The sequence below is a fragment of the Procambarus clarkii genome, chromosome 14 (assembly GCF_040958095.1).
Source record: "Procambarus clarkii isolate CNS0578487 chromosome 14, FALCON_Pclarkii_2.0, whole genome shotgun sequence".
NCBI lineage: Eukaryota > Metazoa > Arthropoda > Malacostraca > Decapoda > Cambaridae > Procambarus > Procambarus clarkii.
In genome coordinates this window covers 12,737,892-12,754,439 of record NC_091163.1, presented here as the reverse complement: position 1 = coordinate 12,754,439, position 16,548 = coordinate 12,737,892, and the positions used below count along the sequence as shown (strand labels likewise).

At 39.5% G+C, this 16,548-nt stretch overlaps 1 protein-coding gene across 1 annotated transcript in view; it reads right to left on the bottom strand.

The window, feature by feature from the left end:
- Positions 1–4,857: 4,857 nt before the first annotated feature.
- Positions 4,858–16,548, bottom strand: part of LOC123771715 (uncharacterized) — a 220,804-nt gene continuing 209,113 nt past the window's right edge. Inside the window, 1 exon segment of the mRNA XM_069324676.1 lies at positions 4,858–9,612. Within this exon segment, the coding sequence (XP_069180777.1) occupies positions 9,549–9,612 (64 nt within the window). The 3' untranslated portion in view covers positions 4,858–9,548.

Below are 16,548 nucleotides of genomic sequence, written 5' to 3'. Positions count from 1 at the left end.
CTGACCGAACCTAATTTAACCGAGGACCCACGCATAGAAAACGGAACATTACGTCAATATTGACATCCGCGGTGAGCTTTTGTGCGGAAGTTTTGTGGTTTTAGGGAATTTATACGTCGAAATGCGATGTACTGTTTAACATTACTCTTTGATTGTCCATGTGAGGCAGGGCATTTCCCCGTTGTTTGCTCGATTCATTAAGCAATTAATTAGTTCCCTCGTTACTGGGCTCATGCAGCTCTGGTACATTAATTGTTAGGTTCCGTTTGTAGAACCTCTAAATTAGTAATTAATAACAACACTGGTAATTCATTTGTATTGACACAATTTCTGACAAACTAAATTTGAAGAGTAACGTTTTAGCCTAGTATATTTCTGCGATTTTGTAATTGACCGTTCAGAATGTGAAATAATGAGGAGTTACTTTAACATATCACATATATACATTCAACTTACAACCTGTATTTATTACTTGTTTCAGCAGAAAATTATTTTCGAGGTATTGAGAGAGTTAATATAACATACAAAATTATGGTGCGTTATTTAAAGAAAGATAACAGTTATTATCGTACAGTTGTCAACATAAACCTACGTTTCATAAACGATAACTATCTGCATAGCCGTACTTTTTTTTTTTTTGTAATGTTTGACTGGACAAAACGTTACGTAGTTCATGGTAGACATTTTATATTATATTTGTATATAAGGGGAAATTTTCCACACCACCCTCTCACACGTCTGCCCCCTATTTTACTATTTTATACGTGCTCCCCTTCTCTCCCTTATAACACCCATCCCTCTCCCCCATTCTCACTCCCTCCCCTTTCACTCTCACCCCCCTGTCACAACTACCCCGTCTCACCCCCTGTCACAACCACCCCATCTCACCCCCTGTCACAACCACCCCGTCTCACCCCCTGTCACAACCACCCCATCTCACCCCCTGTCACAACCACCCCATCTCACCCCCTGTCACAACCACCCCATCTCACCCCCTGTCACAACCACCCCATCTCACCCCCTGTCACAACCACCCCATCTCACCCCCTGTCACAACCACCCCATCTCATCCCCTGTCACAACCACCCCGTCTCACCCCTGTCACAACCACCCCGTCTCACCCCCTGTCACAACCACCCCGTCTCACCCCCTGTCACAACCACCCCGTCTCACCCCCTGTCACAACCACCCCGTCTCACCCCTGTCACAACCACCCCGTCTCACCCCCTGTCACAACCACCCCGTCTCACCCCTGTCACAACCACCCCGTCTCACCCCCTGTCACAACCACCCCGTCTCACCCCTTTTCACAACCACCCCGTCTCACCCCCTGTCAGAACCACCCCGTCTCACCCCCTGTCACAACCACCCCGTCTCACCCCCCTGTCACAACCACCCCGTCTCACCCCCTGTCACAACCACCCCGTCTCACCCCCTGTCACAACCACCCCGTCTCACCCCCTGTCACAACCACCCCGTCTCACCCCCTGTCACAACCACCCCGTCTCACCCCCCTGTCACAACCACCCCGTCTCACCCCCTGTCACAACCACCCCGTCTCACCCCCTGTCACAACCACCCCGTCTCACCCCCTGTCACAACCACCCCGTCTCACCCCCTGTCACAACCACCCCGTATCACCCCTTGTCACAACCTCCCCGTCTCACCCCTGTCACAACCACCCCGTCTCACCCCCTGTCACAACCACCCTGTCTCACCCCTTGTCACAACCACCCTGTCTCACCCCCTGTCACAACCACCCCGTCTCACCCCTTGTCACAACCACCCTGTCTCACCCCTGTCACAACCACCCCGTCTCACCCTTCTTAACCTCATCTGCCTGTGACTCCATAATACATGAAGGACAGAGACAAATTACCCAGTTCATTGTGTTATCAAATAAAGTTTTGACATTATTTTGCCTAGTCTACACAACCTTGTTTTCCCTGTCTTACTTTAGTAACCCTATCAGAACTATCAGGTTTGTCAGTCACCACTTTCTTTGAAGATGAAAATCAAGATTAAGCCACCCAAAAGATGGCATAGACATGAATAACCCGTAACAGCTCCTCCCCAGAAATAGTTATTAAATAAGCACTTTACCTTGACTTCTATGAGCCAACACTTTACCACACTTTTCACGCACCTGAAATAATATTTTGTTTACATACATTAAGGGAAAGTATAAAAAGTTTATTTCAAATGCAACCAAGTAGCAAAACAGTTATGAGTTTCAAGAACAATGGAACCAATCACTGGAAAAGGTGAAATTGCAATGGAGATTAATTACGATTGTATCAACAGTTGGGAGTAGACAAAACTGATAAGACTGCAATAACTTAACTTGGAAGACCTTTTTGGTCTTTGACTCGTGAGGCTATAGTTAAGCATCAATGTTCTTTTAAAGTTACATAGAAACAAATTACCTTATTAGGGGACTTCCGCTAAAACAAAACCTTTAGCTAACCTTAGTTAAAGTAAGTAATTATCAAAAGAAGGCACCAAGCCGAGAAGGAACCTTAGTTAAAAATATTGTATATTATTAATTTATTTAATTAACTGTCTATTAGTCTAAATTATTTAAGCAACATTCTTAAAACAACTTAATAACAATGTATGATCTGTAAGCACTAAACCAACGGTAGCAACCTACTGGTTACATGGTCAAGAATGAGAATCTTACAGGTGAATCCATTTTATATTACAGATTAAAGATGGAAACAATTAACATTTTCTACGTTTATCTGCATAATTGCCATCCTGGTATGACCACTCCATCACGTTAGAAAGAACTTTTTTAGTGTCAGAGTGGTTGACAAATGGAATGTATTAGGCAGTGATGTGGTGGAGGCTGACTCCATACACAGTTTCAAGTGTAGATATGATAGAGCCCAATAGGCTCAGGAATCTGTACACCGGTTGATTGACAGTTGAGAGGCGGGACCAAAGAGCCAAAGCTCAACCCCCGCAAGCACAACTAGGTGAGCACCCTACTCGTTAGCACACTTAACAATCTAGGGAGACTTGTTGGGAAAAATTACATGCCACGTTTAACTTTAGCTAGAAGACACGTTGAGCATATTATCAAACTCCTTTTAATGTCATAATGCAGCAGTGTGCACGCTCAAAATACAGTTAGAAAAATTCCTCAGGAACCATGGGGGTACCTTTGACAATCCTCTATTCTTGCTACAATATATGCCCTATTTCTGCTACGATATCCCCTATTCCTGTTACAACATCTCCAATTCCTGCTTAATATCCCCCATTCCTGCTACAATATCTCCTATTTCTGCTTAATATCCCCTATTCCTACTGCAGTATCCCCTATTCCTGCTCAGTATTGTAACTATTCCAGTTACAATATCCCATCCTGTAAAGAGTGGTGGAGAAAGTCAGTTTGTAAGGTAAGAATTTGAGGTGAAAGGTGAGAAGATATATTGCCACTCGTTCTTTACATGACTAAACAATGGTACGGGAAGGATTAAAACCCTTCTTTTATTTCCAAATGCATGGGTTGGGTGTGAAACATTCAGCCAAGTTGTTGTGACTTGCTGTCTGTGCATGACTTAATTTGTTACTAAAAACAAAACGCATATATTATTGTTTCCACTAAATCCGCTACTCATCAAATTCCCGAAGCTGTCGTATATACATACTACAAAACATGAACGTATTTAAATGTTGCAATTCCAGCAATCATTATATGGAGAGCGTAATAACAGGGGAGCATTAGTGCCTCTGGTGGTCAGAAGCTTAACTGTTTTACAGGTTGACAGTTTTTATATTATGGTATATTAGTGTATATTATGGCTTAATATGGTATATTAGGGTTGACAGTTTTTATATTATTATGGAAGCAAGAGGGAGTCGGATGTCCGGGGTCCCACTTCATAAAATGAGGTCAGTAGATGACCAGCAGGTGACCGGCATGGTTGAAATTGATTAATTGTGAGTACAATAGACCTGTGTTACAACCATAATTGTTTAATCAATCATAATATATTGAGTAGTGTACCCGTGTGTACTTAATGTTTTGTTATTCGTTATTATTCTTTATATATATATTTTATGTTTTGTGAATTATATTTTATGTATTTAGGCAAGACATGAACGTGAGTGTGTCAGGTGACAGTCACAGGTGTGACAGCCACAGGTGTGACAGCCACAGGTGTGACAGCCACAGGTGTGACACACAGGTGTGACAGACACAGGTGTGACAGCCACAGGTGTGACACACAGGTGTGACAGTCACAGGTGTGACAGCCACAGGTGTGACACACAGGTGTGACAGCCACAGGTGTAACAGGTGTACCCGCTAAGTAGGTCATTATTAAGGCTCTTGTGGTGGCCTTAATAGCCCTGCCAGTGGTTACCCTTAAGCTCAACACCAAAATCAAATCTTTCAACATATTTTGATGCAAATATGAATGAAACTAGAAATTTGAGCCACAAATTGTGTAGAATGGCCAATTAAGCCAGTTGGTTAAGAATGCAGGTTAGAATGAGGAGCTTGATTCAGAATGAGGGAAGGAGAGTGGCTCGTCTGATGAATTTCCCTTAGGGCCACCATCTATAATGGCCTCGACGGGCACAGGACGCCGCAACTTGTCAGTTATAACAACCAATATAGCAAGTTGTAACAGCGTTCTAATATGTCATAAACACGTTAAGCCGAGATGTAACAACTTTATTACAAGTTGTAACAAGCGGAAAATAGAGACGGTTTCGGTTTGTGTTTCCCGAGTATTGCTTGTTCCCTCATGTCACTGCAATATTCTAAGATGAAAAACAATTATCACAAACTGCTAGATAATATGCTTTTCAGAATTTGCTAAGGGGAATAAAAAAATAGCATACACCATTTAAGAATTATTATTAAATCGAACATTTCAGTTACAGACATGTAAAAAAGTACCGAGAAATTAATTGTAATTCAACCTAACTATTTGTTCCATAACAAGAAAATATTTTTGCTAATGTGACCTTAACAGTTCCTGGCAAGATGTATCCAAGGCTTCAGATCATTAACAATATGATAAAGTTAAAAGAAAGTGATAAATTATCATAAAGCATATAAAATCTACTGTTCAGTATAAAATTTTCCATGTAAAGTGACTGTTACATATGAGAAGAGATTTTTGTACCTAAAATTGAAACTTGTCAATTTATCTTTAGGAAGTTTAAATTTTAACAAAAACAATATTTAAGGAATTATCTATTACAATAAATGAATGCTGTCATTATTCATCATTAAGCTAAATACAGTTTTATAATGGATAAGAGTAAAACTTAAATGCTTCTTTACATCGAAAAAAATTTCTTATTAGTATTCCCGTACCGAAGCACACGAACCCGAGCATCACTATTGCTTAATTTTCATTCTCTAATCACAGTAACATTAATTATTAATACTATTTTGACATAATATTTGCATAGCAGCTTCAGGGAAATTAACACTTAATTGACAGCTTTTTTGTGTAGCAATGTGGTTAAGAAAAACTGAAAGAGCTTACATTCTTGCATTACAGAAATTAAATTTAAATTAGGCTCTGAATATATGCAACAAACATACAACTGCTTATAAAGATGAACTGTACTAATTTCTAGTCATTGAATTTGACATTACAAGCTTAAGGCACAAGTAAAAATGTGTAATTAATGGGTCAGCTTTCCACAGCACCTTAAGCCATAATATATTAAGATATCAGTTGGCTTTATAATCATTCATGTCTAATAACATTCACAGTATACCAATATCCAACTTTAGTCATATCTGATTAATGGTAATGATACTTAATTTATTCCGTACTGTACAATGTAACACCCTAAGCCCTCGCCTCCAGGAACTAACGTCAGCTATCGTGCCTCTGTACATTTAAATTAATTTATGCAATAAATAGAATATAAATCAATTTATTTTTTTTTTTACATTTTCAAGTACAAGTGGCAATTAATATTAACATTTTCTTTATAAATAGCATATCACAAATTCTATTCATACAGTAAATAACTAGGGATCACAAAAACCTCGTGTACAGAGCAATGTTATTTAAATGCAGTCACATCAAAACTTTCAGATTGAGATAAAAGTTTATTTTGTATATCAGTTTGTGTTATTAGTTTAAAGTTATTGAATAGTTTCACTTCAATCTAATTACAGTCAACCAGTCTGTCTTAGTAATAAAGTGAGTGAAGGCTCAAGTGCCCTTAAGTATTAAGGCCTCCTGTTTACACATTACGTGGTACACGTACAAACATGACACGCTTAATTATGCTGGTGACCTACTTTATTTATATACTGTATATAATATATATATAACTATTTATTTACATAAATATTTATTTTTGCCAAAATTGATGACAAGACATCGCTAGTCGAAGATATTAAAGCATTCATAAAAAAAAAATTAACAAAACCAGCCCAAAATGCTTTAACATATATTCCTATTATGTCTTTCATACCAATAGCTGTATACACATTTATTTTGCATTATATTGTATTACTATTTAATAACAAATGCTGTAAGCCAATTATTATGATCTGTTATGTATCACATACTCAATATCACTATCCAACACTGTACCCAAGAGCAAATAAGATTTACCACGTGCATTTTGCCTGGTGAAGTTTGTTCAGCTATTAGGTACAGGATAACATTCTTGCAACACAGAAAGCTAATGAAAAGACTATAAAAAAGTAATAATGTACAGTACATGAATAATTAGTAGAATGGTAGCAGAGACTACAGTGTGTGTGTGTGTGTATTTTTGAGGGAGGGGAGGGAGGATTAGAAACGGTGTATTGGGAGCGTTGGTTGATGGTGAATGGCAGTGAGATCGGATATTATGGATCAAGAGAGTGGGTGGATGGGGAATGTTGAAGTGCGGGTGTAGGAGGCACAATAACGAGTGCAGGTGTGGAAGGACGAGAATGAAAAGAAGGTTACGGAGTGTGTTTAGCAACTACAGGGGGAGGGTGGTGTAAATATATGCATGTATTAGAATGGCTGGATATCTGCCTGAGACTGCCTAGTTTAAATGACATGGAGAGTTGTTTACCTGCTTTACCTGAGGGCCACTAACCCCTAGTGGCCTCGACGAAGACAGGAAGCTAGCAGCTTGTCGAAGGTCCCCCCATTATGCTCATGGTATGCCGTCTGTGTAAACTGTAGTTTATTATAAATATATAATTTATATTATTATAAATTTGTGTTACTTTGTGATTTTAATGCACACTACTTTTCTACAACTTTAAATCATAATCTTTTCTATTTACTGTTGGTTTATGAACAACACCTCTGTCTTCAAATTTCTTAATGTCTCTGTTGTCTGCATGTGTATGCTCACTTGTTACTCTCGCCCAAGTGTGCTTGCAGGGGGAGGAAGGGGGGAGGGGCAACGAGGCGATCATTTTTATATTTTTTTGGTTCTGCCTAATTGGCCACAACCAATAATCAGCTTATTTAGCTTTGTCATATCTACATTTGAAACTGTGTGTGGAGTCAACCACCACCACTACACTTAGTGCATTCAATTTACTCTGTACTTTGATACTGAACTTCATTCTAATTACCCTAGCTTACATGGGTTCTTATTTTCCACTGGTGACCTCTTCCATGTACCACCCATTGAAAGTCTCTCTCCTTGTAACTCTTCTATCGTTCAGTGATATGAGATTTAACTCCTTCAGCCTTTCCTCATAATTCAAAGCTCTCAGCTCTGAAACTTATCTGGTGGCATACCTCTAAACCTTTTTCCACTTTTGTTTTGTGTTTGACAGAGAGAGAGAGAGGAGGGGGGAGGTTGCAGCTACACACACACAGATATTACCTATTTGTAGCTTGTGGGACAGGGGCACAAAGATATTACCTATCATTAGTTTACAAGATCAAGCGCCAGGTATTCCATTTTCCTTTGTGTATTATCATATTTATTCTTACAATCCCTTTAGAACTAAGAACTTTAGGAGAAGTTCCCTTCTCCTAAAGAAGAAGTTCTAAGGCTTCGTTTTTTTCAGTAAATGGTTATTCACTAAAGTATTATGCAGTAATTCTAAACCTCTCTATGTAGCTCATGTCTTTGAGTTTCAGAATGTGTGTGTCTAGGGAAGGCAGGGAAGAGGTATGGTGTGGACTTAAACATTTATTCTTAATTTACAAGTTCTTTAACAACTGTGTAACATTCTAGATTCTGTTATGGCCTGCACTATATGGATATTTTTAACAAACACCGAGTATTTAAAACTTATATACAATACAAATTAAAAGTGAACATTCAAATAAAGGACAATACCGTGTCCAAGTAGGAATATCAGTGTCACTGAAACCACACATCCAAGTTATTGCAGTTAGCCTAAAATAAGCAACAGCATCAGTGTTCAAAAGCCATGCTATTATGTGTGATTTAAACTGGATTACCGATTCATCCTCCAAATGTAGGCCATCACCTACCTGTTTACAGTCACCACTCTCGAGAACAGCCATCATCATCACATTCTCCTTACATGTACTCAAAATTGTGTAAATTCATTTATTAAGACTATTTGATAATGTGAACAGATGCAGACAATCATTCTAACACTACTGAAAGAGCTTGCCACTTGTGTTCCATTTTAATCTGTCAAACAACCTTCTGTAGATTAAGCAACACCAGCATTTAGACATCATAACAATATTTTTAAAACATATTTGTTTTAATTTTTCTCGCAACAAATTTCATAAAATACATCCCATTATAGTAAATCACTAGATTATTTTACTAGTTAATTTGAAAAGTTACATTGGTATCTAATTGTCGTTATGTAACAGGCAAACACTCGACACTCATATTTGCTTCTCCTATACATACAAGCTTAAAAGAAATATATATTTGCATTATCCTTTTTTAATAATTACATAAATACAAAATAATCAATATGAATTTTACAAATTTCTTGATCTTACAGAGTTTACTTGTAGTGCGAGTTTGTAGTGAAGCGTGCAACATTTGCCACCGATTTACAATATTCTTGTCATTGCTGTAACAAGATTTTATCCACTAGGAATTTCAAAGTCCCACAAGTAAAGAGGAGTACTTATTGTACTGAAAGTTTATACAGCAATATTTAAATGGGTTGCGTGAATTTGTGTTTATCATGTTTTAGATGTAATGTACCTCGTATTCAACTTACAGTTTTCAAGTTTGTGTTAAGTACCCTGTTAAAATTAAGTACATATTACAGTTTATATTTCAGTATCATGTCCAAAGTGGCATCACAGAAACTCTCCTAGGAATGATGCATATAATGCTTAGTATGTTATGAGCATATGGGTGGGCAAGTATGAGTCAACTAGCATGAGTGTCCAAGAGTTAGACCACGTGGGAGGACGACTGTGTCTACTTGTAAAAGAGACCATGTCTCTGGGCGGTTCTTTTGTATCAAGCTGTCAACATTTATGAGCATAATTAGGAGTTTGCATTAGTGTACAAATGGATATACATGAATATGCCAAAATAGCAGTGTTTCTATATCAAGCATGGGGAACATAGTTCAAAATGACGGTGACTCATGTTGCTATGGCTTTCCTATGCCACGCTCGCCGCTCCTCACGTGAATCCTTCACGTACTCCCTAGAAAAAAAACCATGCATTAAAATAAAGTTAAGCAGCACAAAAACCAGTGTTAAAGGTAATGAAAAGCCATTTTCTGGGTGAGCCCCGGAGGCTCTCTGGAGCCTCTGGGGCTCCCCACAGAAAAGAAGTTGAATAATGACAAGTGACAATTCCTTTCTATCCACTGAATAGTCTCTCTTGTCTATTGGGGAGGAAAGATATCTGAATGGATCAAGTCTGAAAATAGGGAGTTAAAACATACATTGATACTATTGGAGGACAAAGTCCTTCTAATATTAATTATTCCACAAAAGCAATATAAAAAGGGAAATTTAAAAAATACTCCTATAAACCTGAGGGAGGTATCCCCCAAATTCTTATGAAATTAATATTTTAAAAATAATAATTTGTTTATTAATCATAATATACTGTAGTAGTAGCCACAGGTAGAAAGCCTGTGTACTTAAGGATTGAATCAAGATCCCTCCAAGGTTGAACTATTGATCCTTCCCAGGATGCAACCTCTCAACAGTTGTCCACATACCTATTAACTACTAGGTGAACAGAGGTATTAGGTAAAAGGATACATGCCCAACCATTTCCGTCCCATCCAGAAGTCAAACCCGAGATCCTCGATTGTGAGTCGAGAATGAAGCCAACTATACTACGAGGCCATAAATCTTGACAATATCATAGATGATGTTTGGTGGACATGTGGAGGGGGAGATTTGGGTGGATTGTGGAGTGGGGGGAGGGGGGGTTGTTGAGGTGATGAGAGTTCATGGATCATGGAGTTTAGTGGTTGGTTGGATGATGATGATGATGAGTGGAGATAGCTGAGCATCTTGGTGGATCGGTTGAGTGGTTGGGTATGATGAAAATTACTCTATTAACCCTTCCCCCTGCTAACCTTTCTATCTAAAAAATAATACAACATTGAATGTACTGAAATGTCTCTTTTTATGGTTGGGTCTCGGTAGCTCCCTGTAGCTTCATACACAAGTACCTCCCTATCAGCCCCACAAGTCCTTAATAGCCTACTGGAGACCAAAGACAGAACTTGGCCCCCTCTCAGATACACAAGGAGGGAGCAGGGTCCCTCCCAAGATCACCCTCACTAAGGGAAACATCCTGAAAGTAAGCAAAGAAAAACAGATAACATTTCTAGTTTTTCATTTGCTCTGCTTCATTTCTAGTTTTTCTGTGACTGCAAGAGTCACAGAAAAACTAGAAATGAAGCAGCAAACAACTCCACAAATGATCCAACCAGTAGTCAGACTGAATTCCCTAGTTACAGCTGGCCACTAACAACAGAAGTAAATTGGGACTTAGCTTAGATTTAGCATGAAGATTAAACATGAGAAGAAGAGAATCCAGGACAAGAAAAAACCTGACCAAGAGCAACACTAATCTGATGGGGACCAGGAATTTTGACCAGGTAACGAGCCACCAGGAACCTGGTAGGACCTCAAAACCCCCAAGCCATGATATTAGCCCAATACATATCAGGAAAAACTGCTGTCAAATCAGCACAAATTCAAACAACATGGCAATAAATCCACTTCAAAAAGCCCAAATGCAAAGATCGGAGGATTACATTGAACTAGCGAGGAACATCTCCTTACCCTTACCTGACAGCTGAGTGGACAATACTTGGGATTCGTAGTCCTGAGGTTCCGGGTTCAATCCCCGGTGGAGGCGGAAACAAATGGGCAGAGTTTCTTTCACCCTGATGCCCCTATCACCTAGCAGTAAATAGGTACCTGGGAGTTAGACAGTGGCTACGGGCTGCTTTCTGGGGGGTGGGTGTAACAAAAAGGAGGCCTAGTTAAGGACTGGGCCGTGGGGACGCTAAGCCCCGAAATCATCTCAAGATAACCTAAAGAAGATACCTGAAAACACAGAAGAAAAAATTGGCGAACCAAAAGCCAGCAGAAGGAAAAATAGAGCTTACATTCAGTGGGCCCAGTGGAGGTGAAAAGGGCAGAACCAGAGGAGCCAGAATAGCACCCCGAGCCAAACTGTACAAGGGAATACCACACAAAGCAAAGTTCAAATTCCTACATAACCTCTCGACCAACTGCCGAGGAATCAAGGGCAATTCCAACAACAAACGGAGATGACACTGCAGGCGGAACAGTGTAGCAGACCACATGGAAAGGGAAGCTGACCGGAAATCCTAAACTAGGCCCAATTAAATCTAAATAAAGGATGGAATCAAGTAGGACTTTCCCCACTTTACCTGGAACCTGACCCTGGCAAGCTAGGAAAGAACCAGATCTGTGTCAGTAGCTGCTCTCTACCATTATCTTTGGGCATCTTTTCACTCGGTTTGATACTTTTTTCATTGACCTACATATAATGTTTCACAGTTCTAAGGCTCGTCTATTTCAGTTCTTCCACAGGTTGGTCATAGTCACCTGAGAGGCATATTCCGGGGCTATGAACCATGTAAGTTGGCCAACCTCAAGGTGTTCTCCCACCCCCTACGACGTGTGTGGATATTCAAGCCCATAGGTTTTGTAAGACGAACAGTAAGTACATTTGCCACTCGATGTTTGCCTATCCTTCCACTATACTTGGAGCTGAATTGTTCAGTGTCTTCCAACCCTATATATGAACTGCTGATGACTGTCAGAAAAAGATCCTCGCTACATTGAGAATGTGAAGATCATACTGACCCAGGTTGGAGTCTCTAATAACCCTGGAGAAGCAGGAGTCTAAAGGAGCAACCAAGTTCCTTGTTCAGCAGCAGCTTTTCATCTACAGTACATTCAAAACCGTAATTTTGACACAAAAATATTATTCCTAGTAAGGTAAGCTACACAAGTATACCTGTAATCAATGGCGATTCACTAAACTAATCACTTTATATACATCACACAGAAAATAAATTACCTCAACAGTCCTCAGTGAGTGGCGTCCAGTGGGGAGGAAATATTACCATGATAAAATAATACATTGAACATTTCACTAACATAAACATTACAATTATTAACATGATAAAATAGGTGGCAAAAATTAAATTACAATTTTGAACATGAAATAACTGTAATTTCCCATTATAACATAGTGAATATTAAAATCACAATATTAAAAAATCACAAATATTAAAAATCCCAATATTAAAAATCACATCAGTAAACCTGATGTGATTTTAATATATTCTCAAAGAGGGCATAAGAAGTACTCCGCTGTAATTGTTTTCCATATATGAAGTACAGTATTAGCTGGAGAGAGACGGGTACGTGAGCGACAGCGTGACACTCGTCTACCCACCCCTCCCCACAGGGAAAACACTGCCTTCAGCACTTACTAATCCATTTGGAAATAAAATTATATATCACTGTAGGAAAATAAATGGGTTTTGATAGTGGCATTAACACATCTATATTTATATTATAGAGGGTATGACATCTAAAATTACCTTTAATATCTATATACATTAAAGAAGTATAATTATTCTGGCAGTACAGTATAAGAAACTTCTTAATCTTTAAATATGTGAAAAACTATTTTTGTATAAATGAGTAAATAACATAGCATGTTACTTGTAGTGAATAACGATCATGATTCACAAATATTTTTCAACATTTTGAGTAAAGTTCCTTTGACCTTGCACCCTCACGACACACCCTCACCTTGCAACCTAATGAGACGCCCTCACAACACACCCTAACCTTGTAACCTAACAACACCCCCTCACCTTGCACCCTAATGAGACAACCTCACCTGGCACTGTCCTGACATGCCCTCACCTCACCTTGCATCCTCACAACACACCCTCACCTTGCACCCCTCATGACACACCCTAACGAAACACCCTCACCATATACTGCCTCTCATACGCTGCCGTCGCAGGTGACTTTCATACTCTCAAAACTGTTCGGTCTAAATATAAATTGTTAATATTTTCTAAGATTACTATCTCTATCTATAAATTACATTCTATTCCCAATTAACAGGATAGAACTGCTTAGCCAAGCACATTGAAATAAAACTGAGAAAAAGGAAAAAAAATACCTGAGCAACTTCAATTAAAACAAAAGCAAAGAAACATCATATATCAGTTAATTTGCTGTCCTTTGTAACTGATAAAATTACAGTAATTTCAAAACACTGCTAGTGCAAATATAACAAAAAATAGCAAAATGTCTCACACACTCCAAACCTTCAGTTAAAAAAGAAAAGAAAAAGGAAATAAGTTGTTTTAGCAAAAAAACAGTTATGCATGAAGGTAGGCAGGCAGGCAAACACAGCATGAAGGCAGGCAGACAAACGCAGCATGAAGGCAGGTGCTGACAAGTTATGCTTTATCTCTGTTGCACCTTATCATTATACTGGTCAACATTTATGGCAGGCAACAGCATCTCTATCATGTCACAAGTCATAGGAGCTTCAGGAGGGGAAGGGGTTAGGCTCAATTTGACTCCGTAATTATTCATTTTGGGGCGAACTTTGCGGAAACCATACGAGGCTGAGCGCTGCACGTTGGGCCGACACTTGACCTCCTGAAAGTCCATAGAACTCTGACAGCGTCCACCATTCTCTACAGCGATCTGAGAATTGTGGTTTGCATCACTACTATTACACAAAACAACCCCAGTCTCATCTACAGGAAGCTTTTCTTGGATGGTGGGAAGAGGGGGTAAGGAGGAATAGAAGGAAGAGAGATTTTGGGAAGATTTATAGCATCTCTTTGTGGAGGCTTCAACTTCCTCTTCACAAACCAAGTCATCCAGGCTGCATGCAGTTAAAGAGATAGAAAGCAGAATTCACATTAGTTATTACAGCATCATGATTAATACCTTAGAGTAGGAACTAACAAGACTTGTCATAAAAACTGCCTAAACATCAACAAATATGTACAGCGTTGTGATGAAAAATCCACAATGGTCACTAATATCACCTATAACAGTACCTTTAATTTCTGTATATCACTATCTATACCCATGCCCTCAATTTCTATATAATATTACCTATTCCAGTACCTCAGCTATTGCACAGGTTATTTAGACATTTTTAAGCCTTGGTAGGAACAGGGCAGGAAAAATGGTGTTGCAACCCAAGGGTTACCAAACATTATTGTCAGTTTAAACTCATGCTATGGAGGCACTGAGGAACTTAAAGCTTTGAGTTATCTCAGGTTCACTCAAAAACCCTACCTGGCATCAAGAGGTCTGCAAAGTAGCACTCTTACTAAATACCTGTTAGCCCACTTGGCTATGGCTGAACCAGGCAGCAGTATTCACAACACGAGGTTCCCTGTTTCAAACCAGTTCACATTCTGACTGATGAAAAGGAAAACTGAGCACAGGAAAATCAGGGATGCAAGGAAAAAAACATGAGCATCCAAGTGTCCAGCTCAGAATGGTACTTTTCCTATTCACTCAGAACCCAAGCATGGATCAGAAGAAATAAGTGAAAGAATAAACAAAATTTGGTAAGATTGACCCGTGCAACAATGATGTACCAAGAGCAGCTGCAGGTGGCAGAACATAGACTATGGCCTCATATTATTGCAGGGTACCTAGTTCCCTGCCACAACTGATTGTCTTCTGCAGGGGGAGCAGAACCAGTGCAATAAATTAACAGTGCAATTTGAGAATCCTAAAACTCCCTGTAGAGAAACATGCAGGATTCCAAGAGCATTCTGGAAGGATGTTTGTGGAAGAAAACTTTGCCGAGTTTCATAAAGGAAGAATTAAAGATAAAGACGAGGCCCAGGTGAAGGAAGAAATGGTGTTAGGCATAAGCTTCCTAACGATAAAAAGCCAAGTGAGGTAGAACATCAGCAAAGAATTAAAAGCCAACTGGTGGAGAACATTATGTCATTGGAGACCCTGCTAACAAACCTCATACTACACTACTGATGAAAGGAGATTCTAAGATAGGTGTTAGATGATTTTTTTTTTTTTTTTGGGGGGGGGGGAGAAGGAGTAAAGACAATGGAGAGGCACAAGCAAAGAAAGAAGTTTGGAAATGGGAAATTCAGTATGAGTTATGACAGGCATGCTGTCTGCCTTGCTGACTGAGAGATGATGCAACAATGTTAGCATCATCTGCTATATATGTAACAATGGTGATAGATCGGTAACAAGAAGCTCCGCACGCACAGATCAATGTGTGTGCGGAGGGTAGGTCTAACATACTGCTGAAATTGAAGTATATGGAGAGAAGGAATGGGGGAACCAATGCTGGACAGACCACAAGGAAGTGACCAAGAAAACACAGCCCACAAAAATCTCCAGCTTCAACAAGACCAATAAAAGCATCAAAACTGGAGGAAACATAAGGTGTGTCCAGAGCCTCCACCACTATGACAGTTTCACAATTATAGAATGCAGCTACATTTAGCAGCTACAGTAAAAAAGCAACAGTAGTAAAATCAGCCTGGTTGATCAGTCCAGCAACCAGGAGGCCTGGTCGACGACCAGGCCGCGGGGACGCTGAGCCCCGGAAACACCTCAAGGTAAGGTACATACAGAAGCAACTTGTGATGCCACACTCCATAAACAACTCAACATATGGAATGAGGTCCCATGACATTCCCTGAAATGAGGCCCCAGTGGAACATCCTCTGAAATTAGGCCCCTCCCTCCCCCAGTGACACATCCACTGTAATGAGACCCCTGTGGAACAGAGCACTTTCCCCCTGCTCTGAAGGGGAAAGCAAGTATCGAGCACTATTTAAGGTGGGACAGCACAAGTGATTTGAATAGTATGAGCACTGTGATGGGACCCCTGGATTTGAAGATTATAATCTATCCCATTATTTTTCTTGCTGATGTTGTATGTGCTTGGTTATGCTCCCTAAGTGTGAGTCATCAGACATCATTATTCCCAGATGCTTTACATGTTGCTTTCCTACTATAAGTAGATTTAATTGTGTCAAATTTTGTTTAAGATCTTCATTTTTACCACACCTAAGGATCTGGGATTTTTCACTGTTAA